Source organism: Ranitomeya imitator, chromosome 7 (assembly GCF_032444005.1).
Source record: "Ranitomeya imitator isolate aRanImi1 chromosome 7, aRanImi1.pri, whole genome shotgun sequence".
NCBI lineage: Eukaryota > Metazoa > Chordata > Amphibia > Anura > Dendrobatidae > Ranitomeya > Ranitomeya imitator.
The window spans coordinates 201504991-201527474 of NC_091288.1; the positions used below are offsets into that span (position 1 = coordinate 201504991).

Consider the following 22484-nt stretch of genomic DNA (forward strand, 5'->3'; position numbering starts at 1 on the left):
TCCAGAAAAACAGGGACCTGTTTTCAGAATTGCCAGGATACACGAAGGTCATAGAGCACGAGGTCCTAACAGAGCCACATGTGCGGGTGAATGTGAAACCTTATCGTATTCCTGAGGCTCGTCGAGAAGTTATCTCCAAGGAAGTGGAGCGTATGTTGAGGCTTGGGGTCATTGAGGAATCCAAGAGCGGTTGGTCGAGCCCAATTGTCCTGGTCCCAAAACCTGATGGAGAGTGGAGATTTTGCAACGACTATCGGAAGTTGAATGAAGTCTCCAAGTTCGACGCTTATCCCATGCCCCGTATTGATGAGCTCATCGAAAGGCTTGGGCACGCCAGATATATATCCACTTTGGATTTGACAAAGGGGTATTGGCAGATCCCCATGGCACAGGAAGCCAAGGAGAAGACGGCCTTTTCGACACCTGATGGATGCTTCCAATATGCCCGGATGCCGTTTGGCCTACAGGGAGCTCCGGCGACCTTCCAGAGGGCTATGGATAGAGTCCTTGCACCCCATAAGGCCTACGCTGCTGCGTACCTAGATGATATCGTCATCTTTAGCCCGGACTGGGAGAGTCATCTGGAGAAAGTCCAAGCGGTGTTGGATGCTATAAGAGAGGCCGGATTTACTATAAACCCGAAGAAGTGCGCCTTGGGTAAAGAAGAAGCTAAGTACCTTGGATACATAGTGGGTCATGGAGAAATAAAACCCCAAATCAATAAAGTGGAGGCAATCCAAACATGGCCAAAACCAGTTTCCAAGAAACAAGTTAAAGCCTTCCTGGGGATCGTGGGATATTACAGGAGGTTCATCCCAAACTTCGCCACGATGGCTGCGCCTCTGACTGACCTGCTAAAAGGGACAAAATCAGTAATGGTTAAGTGGTCCGAAGAAACAGTCAGCCTTCCAAGAAATGAAAAACGCTTTGTGTAAGCAACCCGTTCTGATGGCCCCAAACTTCAAGAAAGAGTTTATTCTTCAGACAGATGCCTCAGATGTTGGGGTGGGAGCAGTCCTTTCCCAAGAACTACATGGGGAGGAGCATCCTGTTCTCTATCTGAGTAGGAAGCTGTCCTCATCTGAAAAGAACTACTCAGTCGTTGAGAAGGAGTGCTTGGCCATAAAATGGGCAGTGGACACATTGCGGTACTATCTGCTGGGACGTAAATTTAGACTGGTATCTGACCATGCACCGCTTAGGTGGATGAGAGAAACGAAAGGAAGAAATGCTAGAGTCACCCGTTGGTTCTTAGCCCTGCAGGACTTCAGTTTCCATGTGGAACATGGGGCCGGAAAGCTGCACGGTAATGCGGATGCCCTATCGAGAATCCCTTGTTTAGTGGGGGAAAGTGCCAAGCCCCACGGCTTTAGGCAGAGGGGGGAGGTATGTAGCATCGCTAAAGGGTTTGTAGTCGATGGGAGGTATGTGCCACATAAGTGCCTGGTTGCTGTAATGTAGCCCGGAGTATTCCTTTCTTGCACATAATCTTGTATATGTGTTTCAGGACCTGTGGTAATGTCAGACCACATGGCTAATCATGTGATGGGTTACTGGGTGGGGTTAGCTCTTTATAAGACTGGCTAATCCTTTACACAGCAGATATGTGTGGAGGTGAAACCCTCCTGAGTGTGTTACGGCTTCAGGACTGATCCGGATGAACTGGACACTTGCTTTTCTGTGCCTGAACCAAAGGCCCATTTTGCTTTCTGTTATTTGCCACATGGTTTATGAAGCAATAAACCCAGTGAACTTTAAAGGAACACGTCTCCTGAGTGTCAGCCGTCGCAGCTGAGTGAGTGAAATCCTTACAATACATACAACATACTACATACATGCATACATACAACATACACACTACATACATACATACAACATACCACATACATACTACATACTTACATACAACATACTATATACTACATACATACTACATACATACATACATACAACATATTATATACTACATACACACATACAACATACTACATACATACTACTACATACATACATACAACATACTACATATATACAACATACTACATACATACTACATATGTACAACATACATACTACATACATGAAACATACATACTACATACAGTACAGACCAAAAGTTTGGACACACATTCTCATTTAAAGATTTTTCTGTATATTCATGACTATGAAAATTGTACATTCACACTGAAGGCATCATAGCTATGAATTAACACATGTGGAATTACAAAAAAGTGTGAAACAACTGAAATTATTTCTTATATTCTAGGTTCTTCAAAGTAGCCACCGTTTGCTTTGATGACTGCTTTGCACACTCTTGGCATTCTCTTGATGAGCTTCAAGAAGTAGTCACCGGGAATGGTTTTCACTTCACAAGTGTGCCCTGTCAGGTTTTATAAGTGGGATTTCTTGCCTTATAAATGGGGTTGGGACCATCAGTTGTGTTGTGCAGAAGTCTGGTGGATACACAGATGATAGTCCTACTGAACAGACTGTTAGAATTTGTATTATGGCAAGAAAAAAGCAGCCAAGTAAAGAAAAACGAGTGGCCATCATTACATTAAGAAATGAAGGTCAGTCAGTCCGAAAAATTGGGAAAACTTTGAAAGTGTCCCCAAGTGCAGTGGCAAAAACCATCAAGTACTACAAAGAAACTGGCTCACATGAGGACCGCCCCAGGAAAGGAAGACCAAGAGTCACCTCTGCTTCTGAGGATAAGTTTATCCGAGTCACCAGCCTCAGAAATTGCAGGTTATCAGCAGCTCAGATTAGAGACCAGGTCAATGTCACACAGAGTTCTAGTAGCAGACACATCTCTACAACAACTGTTAAGAGGAGACTTTGTGCAGCAGGCCTTCATGGTAAAATAGCTGCTAGGAAACCACTGCTAAGGACAGGCAACAAGCTGAAGAGACTTGTTTGGGCTAAAGAACACAAGGCATGGACATTAGACCAGTGGAAATATGTGCTTTGGTCTGATGAGTTCAAATTTGAGATCTTTGGTTCCAACCACTGTGTCTTTGTGCGGCGCAGAAAAGGTGAACGGATGGACTCTACATCCCTGGTTCCCACCGTGAAGCATGGAGGAGGTGTGATGGTGTGGGTGTGCTTTGCTGGTGACTCTGTTGGGGATTTATTCAAAATTGAGTGTGCAAAGCAGTCATCAAAGCAAAAGGTGGCTACTTTGACGAACCTAGAATATAAGACATAATTTCAGTTGTTTCACACTTTTTTGCTAAGTATATAGTTCCACATCTGTTAATTCATAGCTTTGATGGCTTCAGTGTGAATGTACAATTTTCATAGTCATGAAAATACAGACAAATCTTTAAATGAGAAGGTGTGTCCAAACTTTTGGTCTGTACTGTACATACAAAATAAATACTACATACATACTACATACATACTACATACATACTACATACATACAACATACATACTACATACATGCTACATATCTACAACATGCAAACTACATACATACTACCTACATACATACTACATGCATACTACATACATGCTACATACATACATACTACATACATACTACATACAGTACATTCATACATTACATACAATACATACATACAGACATACAGTACATATAACATAGAGTACATACTCACCATTACTTGTAACTTTGTTCCCCGAAGCCAGTGTCATCTGTAAAAATTATTAAAATAACAAAACAAACAAACACTATACTACCTGATCCGCAGAAATCCCACGACGATCTCCAGTGGGAAACAGCAGCATCAGCTGATGCAACCGCTCTCTAGGGGCACCAGGAATGCAATGATGGGAGGAAGGTGTCCTTCTGCACTGTATTCCTCCGCTGCTGTAAAAAAATTGTCCCTAGTCTCACTTTTGGCATTGCCACGCAGCAATTGCCATAAAGTGAGACTTTGAACTATAGTAACCTCAGTGATGCATGCAGGAGCCATTGTCCTGTCAGTGTGTCACTGAGGGTCCTATAGAACAGTGACATCACCCGATGTCACTGTTCTATAGGGGAGATCGTCATGGGACACTCGTTATTAATTGGACTATGGCGGACAGGTAGTATACGGTTTATTATTTTACGTTTTTTGCAGGCACTCAAGTATGGTAAGTATGGTTAAATTAAGAATATTAAAATACTTTTGTTCTGGCTGTGTCTTTATTTTTTTTTACTCTTTCGCTACTGTATGATTAATAATGGATAGGCGTCTTATTGACACCTCTCCTTTATTAACCTGGCTTAATGTCACCTTACAATAGCAAGGTGACATTAACCCCTTATTACCCCATATCCCACCGCTACACGGGAGTGGGAAGAGAGGGGCTAAGTGCCAGAATTGGCGCATCTCACAGATTCACCATTTCTGGGGCGGCTGTGGACTGGTATTTGTAGCCGGGGGGGGGGGGGTAAATATCCATGGCCCCTCTCTAGGCTATGAATATCAGCCCGCAGCTGTCTGCGTAGCCTTTCTGGCTATAAAATATAGGGTGACCCCACATCATTTTTTTGGCACTCATAAAAGTGGGTTGATATGCCGTTTATTTCAAAGTGTAGGTCGTCTTACCAATAAACATAAATGCCATTCCAATTCGCAAAACGTCTCTTTATCACCAGAGTTTGCATCTGCAAAAGCAAGTTTCTGATCCAGAGACCCCAATAAAAGTGGCCTCCATGTGTCTCTTAACTCAGAGTTACGGTGGTTGTCCCATCAGCCAACTTCTGTCCACTTGGTCATGGATGTGGTTCCACTGCTCAGAACTACTCTTTAAAAGCTGAGTTGAAAACCATTGCAAAGAGAAGCATGAAGAATATTACAATAGGAGCTAGGGTATGCCACCATACTCTTTGACTTTATTTCATATTTTACCTAAACTGGTAAATTCCCATGGTAATGTTTAAAAAAAAAAATAATTGGGTGCATACCTGGTGCTAAGTGACTTTAGGTCCGCAATAGCACACCAAAATCATCATCTAGGCTTCAATAGTATGTGAAGCAAAGTCTTTCTACACAGAATGGCTGCTGTGAAAAATTCCATTAGCTTTGCAGCTGCTAACTGGCATGGAGTACATTTTTCATGTATGAGTTGCAGCATAATAACCAAAAATCTGGATTTAACCAGGACAATCCTACAAATCTAACCACAAATGAGTTGGATGCATCCAAGCCCTGCTCCAAATGGGCGTTCCTATCCTTTTTGGGCTGAGCTCGGAGAGAAGCTTAAACGTCTGACATGAGATTTTGAAGTTTCGGGAATTATGTCACAGCTGTTGAGAGACAGAGAATGTATATAACATGTATATATGTTTGTAAACTATGCCTTACATTGACAATTTCAACGTTTTGATCTTTTACAGATCAAGATGAAGAAAGTGAAACGGTATTTCACAAGGGCCCTACACCGGATGCAGAAGGGTCCGGGATACACCTATAAAGAGCTACTCGTCTGGTTCTGCAATAACACAAATACCCATGGTCCAAAGCGAATTATCTGTGAGGGACCCAAAAAGAGAGTGATGTGGTTTATCTTGACCTTATTTTTTGCTTCCCTTGTCTTTTGGCAGTGGGGTCTTGTCATACAGACCTATCTGTCCTATGGGGTCAGTGTGTCCCTCTCCATAGGTTTTAACACCATGGTATTTCCTGCCGTGACTTTCTGCAATTCCAATCCTTTTAAGTAAGTACGAAAAGTCATATCTATTGGTCACATCTAATGGATCCGAATCTCCCATGATGTTTTGATCGCTCATTTCTTCTAATTTCAGATACTCACGTGTAAAACCCTACCTGCAGAATTTGGATGAGCTTGTTGAAACAGCTTTGGACCGGATCCAGTACTACAGCCAAAACGACTTTTCTGTGCCTACTCCACACAACATTAGCGAAAATGGGACCTTTGACCCGAGTTTGTGGAATCACATGCCGCTAGTTATCATTGACGAAAATGACCTTGACAACCCAAAGGTTTATAACATATTTGATGAAAACACTGATTATTCTCAGGTTAATGCTACCAAAGGCAACCAAACACTCTACGCGGAGAGATACAAAGTGGCCATTCAACTGGTAGGTGCTTAATATTACTAAAGAGATATTCCGGAGTGCACTGTGCTACATTAGTTCATGGTTACAATATGGTGTCAACACTGAAGTAAGCAGCCTAACGTTTGTTCACACGTGTCAGATTTAGAGGAGCAAATCCACAAAAGTCCTTTACACTTTCCAATCATTGTAAAAGTCCTATAAATTGGACACAGTAGTCAACAAGGTGTCACAGTCACAACGCTGTAAACGTGAGAGGAAGAGGAGAACCTCGGTGACCTCTGCTCATGTACTGTTTGTCACCATAAATCGGTAAAGGGTCACAGCTTTCCGGGAAGAATAAGTGAAATTATAAAACATTTCTGATGTAATTCTGCTTGTAAACTTTCAATGGTGTCTGGACTCAGAAAGCAACATCCAAGTAAGTATTTGATCCCTTGCTGATTTTGTAAGTTTGCCCACTGACAAAGACATGAACAGTCTATAATTTTAAGGGTAGGTTAATTTTAACATTGAAAGATAGAATATCAAAAATAAAATCCAGAAAATCACATTGTATAAATTATATAAATGTATTTGTATTTTGCAGGGAGAAATACGTTTTTGATCCCCTACCAACCATTAAGAGTTCTGGCTCCTACAGACCAGTTAGACGCTCCAACATGTTAAGCTATGGGTTGAACTAGATGGACTTAAAGTCTTCTTTCAACCTTAAATACTATGTTACTATGTTACTAATCAACTTGTTACCTGCATTAAAGACTGCTGTCTTACATAGTCACCTTTATAAAAGATCATGAGTAAGACACGTGTCGAAACGCGTTGATCTAACTTAATAGCGTGCAGTGCCTGACAATATGTGTTTCTCATTTTTATAACTTCACAATAAAAGTTATTTTTTAGCCACCTCCGCCTACTGCTGGATCCCTTTTACCTTTCACCTTTATAAAAGACTCCTGTCCACAGACTCAATCAGTCAGACTCTAACCTCTACAACATGGGCAAGACCAAAGAGCTTTATAAGGATGTCAGGACCTGCACAAAGCCGGAATCAGCTACAAGACCATAAGTAAGACGCTGGGTGAGAAGGAGACAACTGTTGGAGCAATAGTAAGAAAATGGAAGAAATACAAAATAACTGTCAATCGACATCGATCTGGGGCACCATGCAAAATCTCACCTCGTGGGGTATCCTTGATCGAGAGGAAGGTGAGAGATCAGCCTAAAACTACACGGAGGGAACTTGTTAATGATCTCAAGGCAGCTGGGACCACAGTCACCAAAAAAATCATTGGTAACACATTAAATCGTAAAGTTTTAAAATCCTACAGTGCCCACAAGGTCCCCTGCTCAAGAAGGCACATGTGCAGGCCCGTCTGAAGTTTGCCAATAAACAACTGGATGTTTCTGTGAGTGATTGGGAGAAGGTGCTGTGGTCAGATGAGACAAAAATTGAGCTCTTTGGCATTAACTCAACTCGCCATGGTTAGAGGAAGAGAAATGCTGCCTATGACCCAAAGAACACCATCCTCACTGTCAAGCACAGAGGTGGAAACATTATGTTTTGGGGGTGTTTCTCTGCTAAGGGCACACGACTACTTCACCGAATCAATGGGAGAATGGACGGAGCCATGTACCGTAAAATCGTGAGTGACAACCTCCTTCCCTCCGCCAGGACATCAAAAATGGGTCGTGGCTGGGTCTTCCAGCAAGACAATGACCCAAAACAAACAGCCAAGGCAACAAAGGAGTGGCTCAAATAGAAGCACATTAAGGTCATGGAGTTGCCTAGCCAGTCTCCAGACCTTAATCTCATAGAAAACTTATGGAGGGAGTTGAAGTTCCAAGTTGCCAAGCGACAGCCTCAAAATCTTAATGATTTAGAGATGATCTGCAAAGAGGAGTGGACCAACATTCCTCCTGACAGGTGCGCAAACCTCATCATCAACTACAAAAAACGTCTGACTGCTGTGCTTGCCAACAAGGGTTTTGCCACCAAGTATTAAGTCTTGTTTGCCAGAGGGATCAAATATTTGTTTCTCACTGCAAAATGCAAATAAATTTGCTTAATTTATACAATGTGATTTTCTGTATTTTATTTTTGATATTCTATCTCTCAATGTTAAAATTATCCTACCCTTAAAATTATAGACTGTTAATGTCTTTGTCAGTGGGCAAACTTACAAAATCAGCAAGGGATCAAATACTTATTTCCCCCACTGTACATGACAATGAACAAGAAATACAATAATGACCTATGTGTGTGTTGGTTCACACCCTATTTTGGGACAGAAATGCCTTGGGTTTACGCTATTACCACCACATTATCCCATAAAGGAAATGATAATAAAGGGTGTTTGTACGTAATTGCGGAGTCATTGTGCAGACATTACATTATCTATCATTTAACATAGTACACAGTGTCTGCACCAGCAGAATAATGAGTGCAGTTCTGGAGTATAATACAGGATAAATAATGTAATGTATGTACACAGTGTCTGCACCAGCAGAATAATGAGCGCAGTTCTGGAGTATAATACAGGATAAATAATGTAATGTATGTACACAGTGACTGCACCAGCAGAATAGTGAGTGCAGCTCTGGAGTATAATACAGGATGTAACTCAGGATCAGTAATGTAATGTATGTACACAGTGTCTGCACCAGCAGAATAATGAGCGCAGTTCTGGAGTATAATACAGGATAAATAATGTAATGTATGTACACAGTGTCTGCACCAGCAGAATAATGAGCGCAGTTCTGGAGTATAATACAGGATAAATAATGTAATGTATGTACACAGTGTCTGCACCAGCAGAATAATGAGTGCAGTTCTGGAGTATAATACAGGATAAATAATGTAATGTATGTACACAGTGTCTGCACCAGCAGAATAATGAGCGCAGTTCTGGAGTATAATACAGGATAAATAATGTAATGTATGTACACAGTGTCTGCACCAGCAGAATAATGAGCGCAGTTCTGGAGTATAATACAGGATAAATAATGTAATGTATGTACACAGTGACTGCACCAGCAGAATAGTGAGTGCAGCTCTGGAGTATAATACAGGATGTAACTCAGGATCAGTAATGTAATGTATGTACACAGTGACTGCACCAGCAGAATAGTGAGTGCAGCTCTGGAGTATAATACAGGATGTAACTCAGGATCAGTAATGTAATGTATGTACACAGTGACTGCACCAGCAGAATAGTGAGTGCAGCTCTGAGGTATAATACAGGATGTAACTCAGGATCAGTAATGTAATGTATGTACACAGTGACTGCACCAGCAGAATAGTGAGTGCAACTCTGGGGTATAATACAGGATGTAACTCAGGATCAGTAATATAATGTATGTACACAGTGACTGCACCAGCAGAATAGTGAGCACAGCTCTGGAGTATAATACAGGATGTAACTCAGGATCAGTAATGTAATGTATGTACATAGTGACTGCACCAGCAGAATAGTGAGTGCAGCTCTGGGGTATAATACAGGATGTAACTCAGGATCAGTAATGTAATGTATGTACACAGTGACTGCACCAACAGAATAGTGAGTGCAGCTCTGGAGTATAATACAGAATGTAACTCAGGATCAGTAATGTAATGTATGTACACAGTGACTGCACCAGCAGAATAGTGAGTGCAGCTCTGGAGTATAATACAAGATGTAACTCAGGATCAGTACAGGATAAGTAATGTAAAGTAGAAAGTGACTCAATTTTTCATGCACAGTATCTTATTACTTATTATTATTTCATGACTCTTTTCCCCAGAGGAAGAAATGCCTAACTATGGTGCCACCATTATTATCTGAGTTCCAGACCTTTCTCAGTCAGCCCCCATTGTATCATGACATAATTAGGCAGATTTGCAGTTCAAGAAACCACAAAAATGAGTATTTGTCTATGATCTTTCCAATACTATTCTCAAACCTTGGAGGCCAGAGGTAATTTCGCCATTGGCCTTTGTTCCAGCGCCATAATAGTGCACCGCTTGCTCTCTGTCCGTGTAGACGGCAGGCAGGTTACTACACGTGACACAAGCGTCTGGCACTCATCAGTTGACTTAATCGTTGTAAAATCCTGTCTGCCCACTTAAAAAAGAAGCCGGTAAACAACTCATTGGAACATAGAGCATGGAGATACAAAGCCTCCATTCTGTATCAGTCTTCGGCAGGTTCTATCCAGATATTGTATGCCAGGTACTTTATGGTGTCACACAATGAAGCGACGTACCCGACTTGTGTCAGGTTGGATTTTCAGGAACAGAAGTTTCCTTTCGTACTGTTGATCCCTATAGATCCCCTGCTAGGATCCTCTTACCCAATCTATGATCGAACTGTTGTTGCAGGATAGAGATTAGACTGAGCTCTTTTCACATTTTTAATCAGTGTCTTTTATGATCCCTGTAATGTTAACAGTGCCGTGAATGTCTTCCATAGTGCAGCAACAATGGGACGCAATGCGAATACAGAAACTTTACCAGCGGCATTCAAGCCATACGGGAATGGTACCTTCTGCAGTTTTCCAGCATCTTTTCGAGAATAGAGAAAAATAAAAAGATTGAAATGGGCTACAAGGCAGAAGATATGATCCTCACCTGCATGTTCGGAGGGGAAGCCTGCAGTTACAGGTACCTGATGAATAAAACAAAAAATTCACAGTTTATAGCCAGCTGTTACCTTTTTGATTGATTCAATGATACGGCTTGTATTATACGCCAGAGCTGCATTCATAATTCTGCTGAACTTCAGAACTACATTTTGTCTTCCACACTTGCAGACCTCACGATACAACTTTGAATTTTGTTAAACGTACAAGCGCCAACTCATTATTGCTTTTGCATTTTTTTTATATTCATTTCATTTGCTCCTATTTTAAAGGCAATTTGTTACGTGTTCATCTTTTTTTTTTCTTTAATTTGTTGTTGTGGGCAAAAAATTCATGATTTGTTTGCACCGTTTTGAAGAGTATGGCAACGAATAGCTGAAAACAAAATAAAAGAAAAGTGACCTAAAAAAATAGAAACTGCAGATGGTGAATTGGTGCCATAGTGCTTACATTGGGCATTGACGATAATCAACTAATAAAACCAGCACCAGTGCTCATACCAGTAAAGTGCTAGGTTTTTACACCGCAGAAATATTTACCAACTTCTTGGGAAGGTGACAGCCCACCTATGGGTTCAGATTACATAAACCCCATCTAGGACTATGTAAAATATTGGCTTTTTTCTCTACTATCCCGTTTCCATGACCGTCAACCCAACACAGAAAATCAGAGCAGTCTTCTCCTTTTGCAGAAATTTTACTCCCATTTACGACCAGGACTACGGAAACTGTTACATCTTCAACTGGGGCCAAGAAGGTCAGACGTTGCTGGATTCTGCTAACCCAGGAGCCGATTTTGGTAGGTGTCTGCTTCTTCAAGCTAAAAAATGAAATGCAAAAGTCACAATTCATAGAAAAATTTCAGATTCTCTTTATTGTTTCGAGATGATGTTGGCATTTTTGGAAAATTCCAAAATTAGAAAAACAAGGTCACTTTCTTCCTGAAACAGCGCCACACCTGTCCAGGGGCTTTCTGTAATATGACAGCTATGAAGTGAATAACACCAGGGGTCAGCACCAGGTTTACACAGGACATTGGGTGATTGAGCTCCTATTCACTTTTGATTTTTCCTTTTCAAAAGCTATACATTTTTAGTTGATAGAGTTGTATCTAAGCTTGGGTTTTTTTTTGCGGTATGAGCTGTAGATTTGATCATAATTTGACAGCAGCATATAAGGGGTTAAAGTGATGAAATCAGATCAAGCTATGATCATACCACCTAGATTCGGGTGTCAGCTGTACAACACAGCCGGCACTCATGCTTTATGGAACAGGTTCAGGTTCTGAGCGAGCCCACACCAAACATTGAGGGTGCAGAGGGCCGAGTGGGCCGTCCATGCATATTTGGCCACAGGTTCTTGCCCTGATTCACCAGAGGCTAGCACTGGCCCTGTTACTAGACACGTTTTTTGAAGTGTTGGGGTGCCATTTTTTAGAAGAAAGCAGACATGTTTTTTCTTAATCCTGCACAGCCACTATGAGGCCAATTTATGGTACATTTAGGTATCTAAGAACTTTGGGAACACCATATGGGAAATGACACATTGTTGGTAACATCTTGAAAGATATTCATATCTTATTGCATGGTAAATAGGGCCAAGTTGCAACAGATTGACTTCACACTCACCTCTAATGAGGGTTATCTATTGTTGGACCTTTGGTAGCTAATTATTTCATGAGCACCAGGACCCAACGGGGGGATCCTCTGGCTCTCCGGTGGTCGAGTCTGATGCTGCTCATAGGAATTGACTTATTCTGCTCCATAGGGGTTGATGTCTCATTCCCAGCAAAGAGGAGTAAATGGAAAAGAAAAATCCCCTAGCTTAGAAGAAGACCTACCCAGATCTATGCTACTACCCAGTCCCATAGCTTAGAAGACCTACCCAGATCTACACTACCCAATCCCCTAGGTTAGAAGACCTACCCAGATCTACGCTACCCAAATCCGTAGCTTAGAAGACCTACCCAGATCTACACTACCCAATCCCCTAGCTTAGAAGACCTACCCAGATCTACGCTACCCAAATCCGTAGCTTAGAAGACCTACCCAGATCTACGCTACCCAATCCCGTAGCTTAGAAAAAGACCTACCCAGATCTATGCCACTCAATATTTAATTTAAATGGGGATCATTAATAAGTATTTAAGTGAGATCTTATATCTATTGCCAATCCTACTAGTTTTATAGTTGGCCTGGTAATTAAGGACAAAGGGATTTGCAGGCAGTCACTGTACTTCAAGGAACAGACAGGAACAAACTGGATTCTACACAGAAATGCCAACTCACTGTGTGCCAATTTAGTGTTACATCATATGTTCTTCTCCATTTCATCACCTCGAAGAGAACAAGTCATAGATGGCAAATATAGAATAATGCCAGATGCGTATCTTCTTTTGTTAGGATCAGGCCATCCATGTCATCTATGGGGATTATATCTGTCGCTCTATAGCCAATGAAGGAACGTAGGGACATCAAGTCATACCATTGAAAATATCCTCGATACAAAATCTCTTACCGTTTTATGTATACAGCTCCTGTGCAGACTTAAACATCTCTATGGCTACTGGCTAAACACATTCTTGTTTTGTAGCCATGTGTTACTCCTTTTCATATACTTGCATTTCTCCTATTTGTAGGTTACAAAAAAGAGGGCAAAGAGAGAGAGTGGAGAGATACACGACTGCAGGATTGGGCACAATTTAACAATATCTGACTTCCGCCTGTTAGGAGACAGTCACCTGTGTGCGTCACAGGTCACCTTTGTTATTATATTGGTGTCCGTAATGAGACGAAACAGCTCGGAGCATGGGTGTTATTAATTCTGAATTCAGGAACCAGCCATTTGCTATGGGCAGACCTAATTATAAGTTATTAATTTGTCCTGAAGATAATTGTATACAGTAGGTCGGAGATGGGTGGGGAGGATATTCATATAAGTCTTCCACTGAACACTTTCCTTTACGTAGGTTTCTCATAGCAGATTAAATGGAATGTGTCATCAGAACATGACCTATTATATTTTACTGTATATAGCGGTGTTACCAATCATTGTACAGGAGGAGGAGGTGAGCTGTGACATCTATTGTGAATGGTGGATCCTGTGTTATCTACTGTATATAGAGGTGTTATCAGTCATTGTACAGGAGGAGGAAGTGAGCTGTGATATCACCTTTTGTGAATGGTGGATCTTGTGTTATCTACTCTATATATAGAGGTGTTATCAGTCATTGTACAGGAGGAGGAGGTGAGCTGTGATATCACCTATTGTGAATGGTGGATCCTGTGTTATATACTGTATATAGAGGTGTTATCAGTCATAGTACAGGAAGAGGAGGTGAGCTGTGACATCACCTATTGTGAATGGTGGATCCTGTGTTATCTACTGTAGAGGTATTATCAGTTATGCAGGAGGTGAGCTGTGATAACTACTGTAGTAAATGGTGGATTATGTTATCTACTGTTGTACAGAGGGGAGGCAGAGGTGAGCTGTGACCTTACATTTTGTGAGTGGTGGATCCTGTGTAATCTACTGTATGTAGAGATGTTATCATTTATTGCGCAGGAGGGTGAGGAGGTAAGCTGTGACATTACTTATTGTGATTGGTGGTGTCACAGTTTTATCACTCACTGTGGCCTATGGATGATGTGAGTGACAGCTCAGCCATCCTATAAGATCTGGAGTGTGCTGAACTATCAAGAGTTGTGAGTGACAGCCCAGTCGTCCAATCCGAGGCTGGGGCGTGGTGGCTGTTAGCATTTTGATTGACAGCCCTGCTACTTAGCCTAGCTTAGCAGGCAGGCTTTCCTCCAGGTATATCCCATTCTGTTTTATTTGCTAGCTATTTAGCTGGTTATCTATTACCAGACCATTGTCAGCTGTATCTTTGCTCAGTAAAGTGTGTGCTTTGCTTAGTGTATGCTTTCCTGTTCTTGTTGCTGGACCTTGGATTTGTTTTGACTATTTCTGTGTGTTATCCCTTTTGCTCTTGACACTCTTAGATCTCAGGCACCTGACCCCGGACTTGGCCACTGACTATCCGTTTCTCTTATCCCCTTATCTTGACACACCCTCCTGGCATTTGACCCCAGATTGTTACTTGACCATGACTTTGTCTTGCCCCTCTGTAATGCGAGCCCTCCTGGTATCTGACCTCAAACCTCCTGACTTACCCTGTCTCATGGCTTGTCTGTGAGTAGTGACTCTGTCACAGGTGGATCCTGTGTAATCAACTGTATGTAGAGGTGTCAGCCCACTGATTGTACTGGATGTGGAGCCACTTGTGCACCACTCCATCATTCATTGATTACAGCTGTCTACAGCAGACCCTTCATCTGGGGATCCCAGTGGTCTGATCCCTAGCTATCCAATCCTGTGGTTAGCTGTTTACTCACCTGTTTGTGGACAACACTTCCACAAAAGACACATATCCCATAGAAATTGTAACAGCCTATAATATGGTCAGTAAAGGACATTGAAGAATCCAGAAATATGTACTAGGGTTTACAGATCGCCTGTCGGGTGTCAAGATCTCTTTACGTGGACCCAGTTATTATATAAAGTCAATTGAACGTTCATGCCAACACTCCATAAAGGAGGAGACCTTCAGAAGTCCTGAAGGACTCTCATGTTTCAGAAGTGACAAATCTTCTCTTCTGGTTTCTGCAGTCTTCTTCACTTTCAGGGACCATCACAGACCGTGGCCCACATTTATCAAAAATGGCATAATTTGCACCAATCTGTAACTTGTTCATTTCAACTCCATCACTCCATATTCATTAAATATTGCACCTTAATGATAAATTTAGCACAGAATATGCCAGCACATCTATTTAATGCATGGCTGTATACTTCCCAATATTAGAAAAGACCTGAAGGGACCAATCTGTAAAATGTTACAAGGTGCGACATTTTATGCATGCTAAAAATGAACTTTTTTATGGGAATGCACTCATACATATGTTATACATTGTGCTTTACGCCTAAAGGTTAAATTAATCCCCTTTTATCATCATTTTTTTGGCATAAATACTGAAATATGTTGTAAAACTGGTGGCTATATTTAACGGTGTAGTAAAGGGATTTCTATGTACTACTTGTGATCTAAACGCCCCCAATTGCGGGATATGCCCGGTCTGATATCGTGCATGGCACGTGGCAGGTGGTGGCCTGAACCAGATTTTGCTTTAGGGTCCAGAAACTTTGTGTAACCCATCTCATTAGATTTCTATGTTTAAGTGTATAGCAATTGCAAGTTCTAAAAACTGAGCAGATCTTATCTGAAAGTTAATTTTAATGACCTAAAATACAATATGGGAATACAATCTGTGAGCTGAATGGGATCCAGAAACAGTGGCCCGTATAACAAGGTTTTATCTCTCTTGGGCTCGTGTGCTCAGAGCTAGTGCCCAGAATTTCTCAATGTCTCCTGTGTCCACTTCTGGTTGTATTACTCTACATGGAGAGTTTATTTTTCTAATGTTCTGACATCAATACCTTAATAACGAAGAGCAGATATGATAAGGATTCAGAGGTGGACTGAGGTCTATGGAAGATCCTGAGCCTCCATAATAATTGTGCCACATGGTATCTTAAAATTAGTTCTAAACAATACCAAAAGAATAGTGCCATTAAGCACCCTATGGTTAATGCCATAAAGTAACCTAATAATAATGGCATATAATACTACAACTATACCGCCACAGAGTATCCTAATAATAGTGCCTTACAGTAACATAACAGTGCCACACATTAACCTAATAATAGTACCATATAATACTACAACTATACTGCCATAGAGAATCCTAATAATAGTACCATACAGTAACATAACAGTGCTATACATTAACCTAATAATAGTACCATTTAATACTACAACTATACTGCCATAGAGAATCCTAATAATAGTGCCTTACAGTAACGTAACAGTGCCACACATTAACATAATAATAGTACCATTTAATACTACAACTATACTGCCATAGAGTATCCTAATACTAGTGCCATACAGTAACATAATAACAGTGCCATACATTAACCTGATAATAGTGCCATATAATACACAATTATTCTGCCATAGTGCCATACAGTAACCTAATAATAGTACCATATAATACTACAACTATACTGCCATGGAGTATCCTTATAATAGTGCCTTACAGTAACATAACAGTGCCACACATTAACCTAATAATAGTACCATTTAATACTACAACTATACTGCCATAGAGAATCCTAATAATAGTGCCATACAGTAACATAACAGTGCCACACATTAACCTAATAATAGTACCATTTAATACTACAACTATACTGCCATAAAGTATCCTAATAATAGTGCCATACAGTAACATAATAATAGTACCATATAATACTACAACTATACTGCCATAGAGTATCCTAATACTAGTGCCATACAGTAACATAATAACAGTGCCATACATTAACCTGATAATAGTGCCATATAATACAAAACTATTCTGCCATAGTGCCATACAGTAACCTAATAATAGTACCATATAATACTACAACTATACTGGCATGAAGTATCCTTATAATAGTGCCATGCAGTAACCCAATAGAGCCATACAGTACTATGCTAATAGTGCCATATATTAACTTAATAATAGAGTAATGAAATAGCAAAACTATAGTGTTATACAGTTCCCTAATAATTAATCAATACTGTACCAAAATAATAGTTCCACACAATATCCTAATAATAGTGCCATACAGTATCCTAATAATAATCATGCCATATAGTAATCTCTTAATGGTGTCATTCAGTAATCTGATACCAGTGACATACAGTACTATATGAACAGTGCCACATTACACTCATATAATGGCGCTTTTGTAATGTAATAGTGATACGGTATGCTAAAAATAGTGCCATACAATAAACATGTATTAGTGCTATAAAATGGCGTACAATATCCTAAAAATGGTGCCATATACTTGTAGTGACCTAATAATAGTGCCATACAATAACGTAATAATAACACCGTGCGGTTCCCAAGAGCCGTGACATATAACACTAAAATAACAGTGATGTTCAGTGTCCAAATAGCACTGCCATAATGAGCCGAGTAACAAAGTATCTGACAGAAGTAGCAAAGCGCAAGACACAAAAGCAGATACTGCCACACACTGTCCCGGAAATAGCAGTGTACAGTGCCCAAAAAGTGCCAAGTAATGCTGAAGTCTGCAGTTATTCCAAAGGTGCTGCTCCCTAAACAATGGAGGCCCACGGCAACGTGTTACTTCTTTACTAGAGTCTTGTAATAATATCAGAGTTTAAAGAAAGCATGTGATGACTTGTTCCATCGCTGTTTATATTCATTTCACGTTGTATCCCTTGTATTTATGGTTTATACAGCGCGATGTCTCTTTGTGGCTGCAGTTATGTTACATTACCTTCATGTTTGTGTTTGGTATGGAAGACGCCTTCTAGCGCTGCAATGACCTACATCTTCAAGTTGATGGCGTCTTGTGACATGTTTCAACAAGAACGTTTAAGATTTTTGGGGAAAAAAAACAATTAAAATAAAAACTGAGATTGGTATTGCAGCTAAGCCCTATTGAAGTGAATGTAACAGAGCTGCAGTACCCGACTAAACCTATGTGCAAAAGTGGCGCTATTTCAACAGCCTCGTTCTTAACACTTTTTTTCAAACACTTTTTTATATTTTTAACTGAAACACTTTGGAAAACTTTTGTATCTTAGGAAACTACATTAACATTTTCTGTTATATGATTACTCCCTTATAAATACTTTCAAATTCTTAGTGGTCACTTACCCGGGAACATAAAATAGGAAACAGCAAATAAGTCAGACTAGTATGTATCACCCTAACTTTTGTGGTGGGAGAGCATTTAGTGAAAATGTAATTTCCACATCCTGCCCCACCATATCATTAAAATACCGTTGGACCTTTATTAAAGTGAACCTTTATTAATTTAATTATAAAATATAAGTACACCTTTACATCAAAGTGAAAAACTAAATATGACATTCTTTTTATTTTTCAAACATATTTTTATTTATATATTTTTTGCAGAATTTCACTTTTTTTTTATATCATACAAAATGTGAAATTCCGTATATTGTTAGATGCTGTTAAGGCTGTGTTCACATTGTGTGATCTTAGTGCTGTTTTTTCCCAAGTTTTTATTTTTTCCAAGCCAAGACTAAATCTAAAAGTGAAGATTTTAACTGAAATTTGTCTTTTTTTTATGATAAAATTACAGTTTTGATATCTATAACCCTGTATGTAACCCCTTTTCACATGTACAGCACCATGGAATTAATGGTGCTATATAAATTAATAATAATAATAATAATAATAATAATAATAATAATAATAAATAATAAATAATAATAATCGTTTTAACAGAGAAAATTAAACTCATGTAAACATTTCTCTATGTGAACACAGCCTAAAAATACAACATGAATGAATTAGGAAAAGTTATGGGGTAAGGTCTCTTCGTGGAGAGTGATAAGCCAAGCCCGGCATGTCAGAGTGAGAAGACTTATACACCATGCATGCTACTCTGGGAAATTAAATAAGCAAATTGCCTCTTCAGAGAGGAAGATAACTTAAAATCTAGAGCCACCTATTGGAAGCTACAAGTCATTATCGACCCTTTAACGAGCCTTGCAATATGATTTAGGATAAAAGCCATATCAGAACGTCAATTTGCAGACACAGTGTTTCGGGGTATTGCCCCTCATCAGCGCAAAGTATGAGATCTGATTTGGCTAGGTGAGAGGCTCTGGACTGGGGTTTTAGAGGTAAGGTTTCTCCTTGTGGAGAGTGACATTCTGGCCGTGGCATGCCAATCAGGAAAACGCAAAAGTTTTTGAAACTTTGATCTTTAACTTTTGCTCAGATCATCATACTACTACTTGAATAAATGTAGGCAAAGAGCAACCTGTACTACGGTGATGGCAATTTCAAGACTTAAATCACTTTTTTAAATTTTGACGAGTGCAGTCTTCTGATAAAACATGTTCTTTTTAACAAGGCATCTACCATGTGTGGATAGATCTGTCTGAGCTAAAACAGTTTCACGAGCCCCGTAGTTGAACATTATGTTACGGGTGAAATCTGCAAGTAATATTGAGTAAAATTGCAAATGCTTTACTTATCTCCTATTGATCTCACAGCCGTCGTTACATCATGGCAACTTTCCCAGTCACATCAAGAGCTGTAATCGAACTTCTGCTGGATTCTGTCACTTAGAGACTATTAATATCATTTTAGTAGCACATTCTTAACGTCTTATCTGAGATCCTACAAAACAATGTGCTTTTAGGAAAATTTAAAAAAATATTGTTTTCTATTTAGCTGGAGAACAGGAAAATAGCAAAAATTGTATAGAAATGTGGTGTCACTAAAATTAGAGATGGAGACAAGAAGATCTGAAAAGTCCAAAATTTATTTTTATCACTTTCCACCTATGTTCCAAACTTTACCTATCATATATTAAATCAGAAGTTGATGGAATTATAGTATGTGGTTATTTTAGGAGAATTTACAAAATTATGTCTGGTGTTTAGCCTGAGAGTTAACAGGAAAACAGTGTCAGTGGCACAGTTTTGTTTTAGGGCTGAGCTTCGAGTCAGCAATTGGGGTTATTCCGATTCATACGATAAACAGCAGTTCTTATAAGGAATGTGTCATCAGAAAATGACCGATTATTTAAATCAGTTTTTGTGTTATGTGTATTTTTTTAAACATTTTTTACATCACAATTATTAAAACTAAAAATGTGAAATCATGCAATTTTTACACAACCAACCAAGTTTTTTTTTAACTCTAACTTCCCGTTGTTTCAGGAAACAACACATGTACATTAACAGAAGTGAACAGACTCTGACTCTATGTTTTCTATTGAAACATCTAATGAGTGTGTGCAAAGGTCATTGTGAAGGGAGGGGGAGGTGTGACATCGCCTATTGTGATTGGTGGATACTGTGCTATCAAATGTGTATAGAGATGTTAACTGTCACTCTAATCCTACCTCTGATGATAAACAGCCTGCTTCTTCCTAAATAAAAGAGTGACCAGTATGAAAACTTGCAAGATTGTTAATTTTCTTTTTAATATAGATTGTGCAAAATAGATTATTAGAAATAGATTCGCAAAAATAAAAAAAGTAAAAAATGTATGTAACGCGAAAATTTGAGCTAAACAGTAGATCATTTTCTAACATCAAATTGGTGGATGAGCTATAAAAAATAGGAGGAAATGCTTAGAGAATAGAACGCTTAGACCCATCTTTCTCCAGTAGTCTTGTTCATGACCCCAGCTTTAGATACTGCTCTTAGACTTCTGAGCCAACAGGACGTGACCTAAAAGTATTAAGTGTATGGTCCAATTTATTTCCACACAGGACTGAAGTTGGTTCTTGACATTGACCAGAAAGAATACATTCCGTTTCTGCAGAGCACAGCCGGTGCCAGACTTCTTCTCCACCAGCAGAGAAGCTTTCCATTTCTTAAGGATCTGGGGATTTATGCCATGCCTGGGACCGAGACCTCCATAGCCGTCCTCGTGGTATGTTGATGAGAAAGTACACAGAACAATTTTATCTGATTGGACGTCGGCCAGTTTCTGGTTTGGTTAAAACTGGGTGAAGCCAACCCAAGACAATCTCATAATAGGTTTTTTTTTTCCTACCAAGATGTTTATGGCTGTTATTGTAACAATGTTCTTTACTTGGAAGTGGATCTTATCTTATTTGTTAACGTTTAAGTTCTCAACCTCCCAGGGAGTCGAGGTGGAGAGGGGAGGCGACATACTAAGAATCAGCACGCTCGTGTTTATACATTTATTTTCAGCAACTGAAGGATCTGAACAGGAAAGGTCACCAGGACTGAGCATAGCTTCAGTTCCATAAATGTGCGGTTGTATAAAAGTGGCATTCGACTATCATCTTTGGGTTGTCGAAATGACATCTTGCCTTGACAATGATTCTTTAATTTCTTCAGTCTTCCAATGAAAAATCAAAAATTGAAAGTCATTTTTGTTGTGGTATCTGGCTCTCCCAATACTCCTTTAAAAGCTTTTGGATATTTAATGATGTAAAGTCCCCCTTGTAAACTATTGGGTTATAAACTCCCCAGAGGTCCAGTATTGTAGAAAACTTTACAATTCTCTAGTTCTTTCTTAAAACTTTAGTTTTAGTTTTTTGTAATTTCTTTATGTTATTATAGATTATATAATTTTATTACATGGGATCTTAAACTATGTGTTTTATTTAAAAAAATCTGAGTGTCATATAACATTTTAATAATTCTAGAATAAAATATTCTAGAATGAAATAAAAAAAACATTCTAAAATAAAATATTCTAGTGTCTTATAAGACTTTTGTTGCAGTAATGCATTTTTAAGTTCTTGGGTAAAGTTTGTCCTTGTGAAAAGTGCCATAATGGTCGAAGAAGACCTACAGCCCATGCAAAGCCCCCCTGGGAAATAAAATCTGCAAATGGCTTTTTAAAGAGGAAGAGAGCAGGGTATTTAGTGGTAGCAGTCTGGGATTGAATAAAATATAACCTTTAATAAGTTCCTCTAAAAAAACTTTCAATCTATGAATAACTGAAAGTGCAAAAACAAAAATAGTGCAAATATGGACCAAAAAGCGGTATACCGCCATATATCTTTACATACGGTATTGACAACCATATACCATCTCTTATACACGATTTTTAAAAAATACAGTCTTGTTAGCTTGTATGGGATTGTATTGGATCTTGTGTGTATCCCATGGATATCAACGGTCGCCTATAGCTCGTGGTTCATGGGTTCATACACAGAA

At 39.5% G+C, this 22484-nt stretch overlaps 1 protein-coding gene across 1 annotated transcript in view; it reads left to right on the forward strand.

The window, feature by feature from the left end:
- SCNN1B (sodium channel epithelial 1 subunit beta) overlaps window positions 1-22484 on the forward strand; it is an 85778-nt gene that overhangs the window by 47325 nt on the left and 15969 nt on the right. Inside the window, exons 2-6 of the mRNA XM_069734355.1 lie at window positions 5354-5673; window positions 5762-6062; window positions 10490-10680; window positions 11350-11456; window positions 21059-21222. Of these exons, the coding sequence (XP_069590456.1) occupies window positions 5354-5673; window positions 5762-6062; window positions 10490-10680; window positions 11350-11456; window positions 21059-21222 (1083 nt within the window). The remainder of the gene's footprint in view (window positions 1-5353; window positions 5674-5761; window positions 6063-10489; window positions 10681-11349; window positions 11457-21058; window positions 21223-22484) is intronic.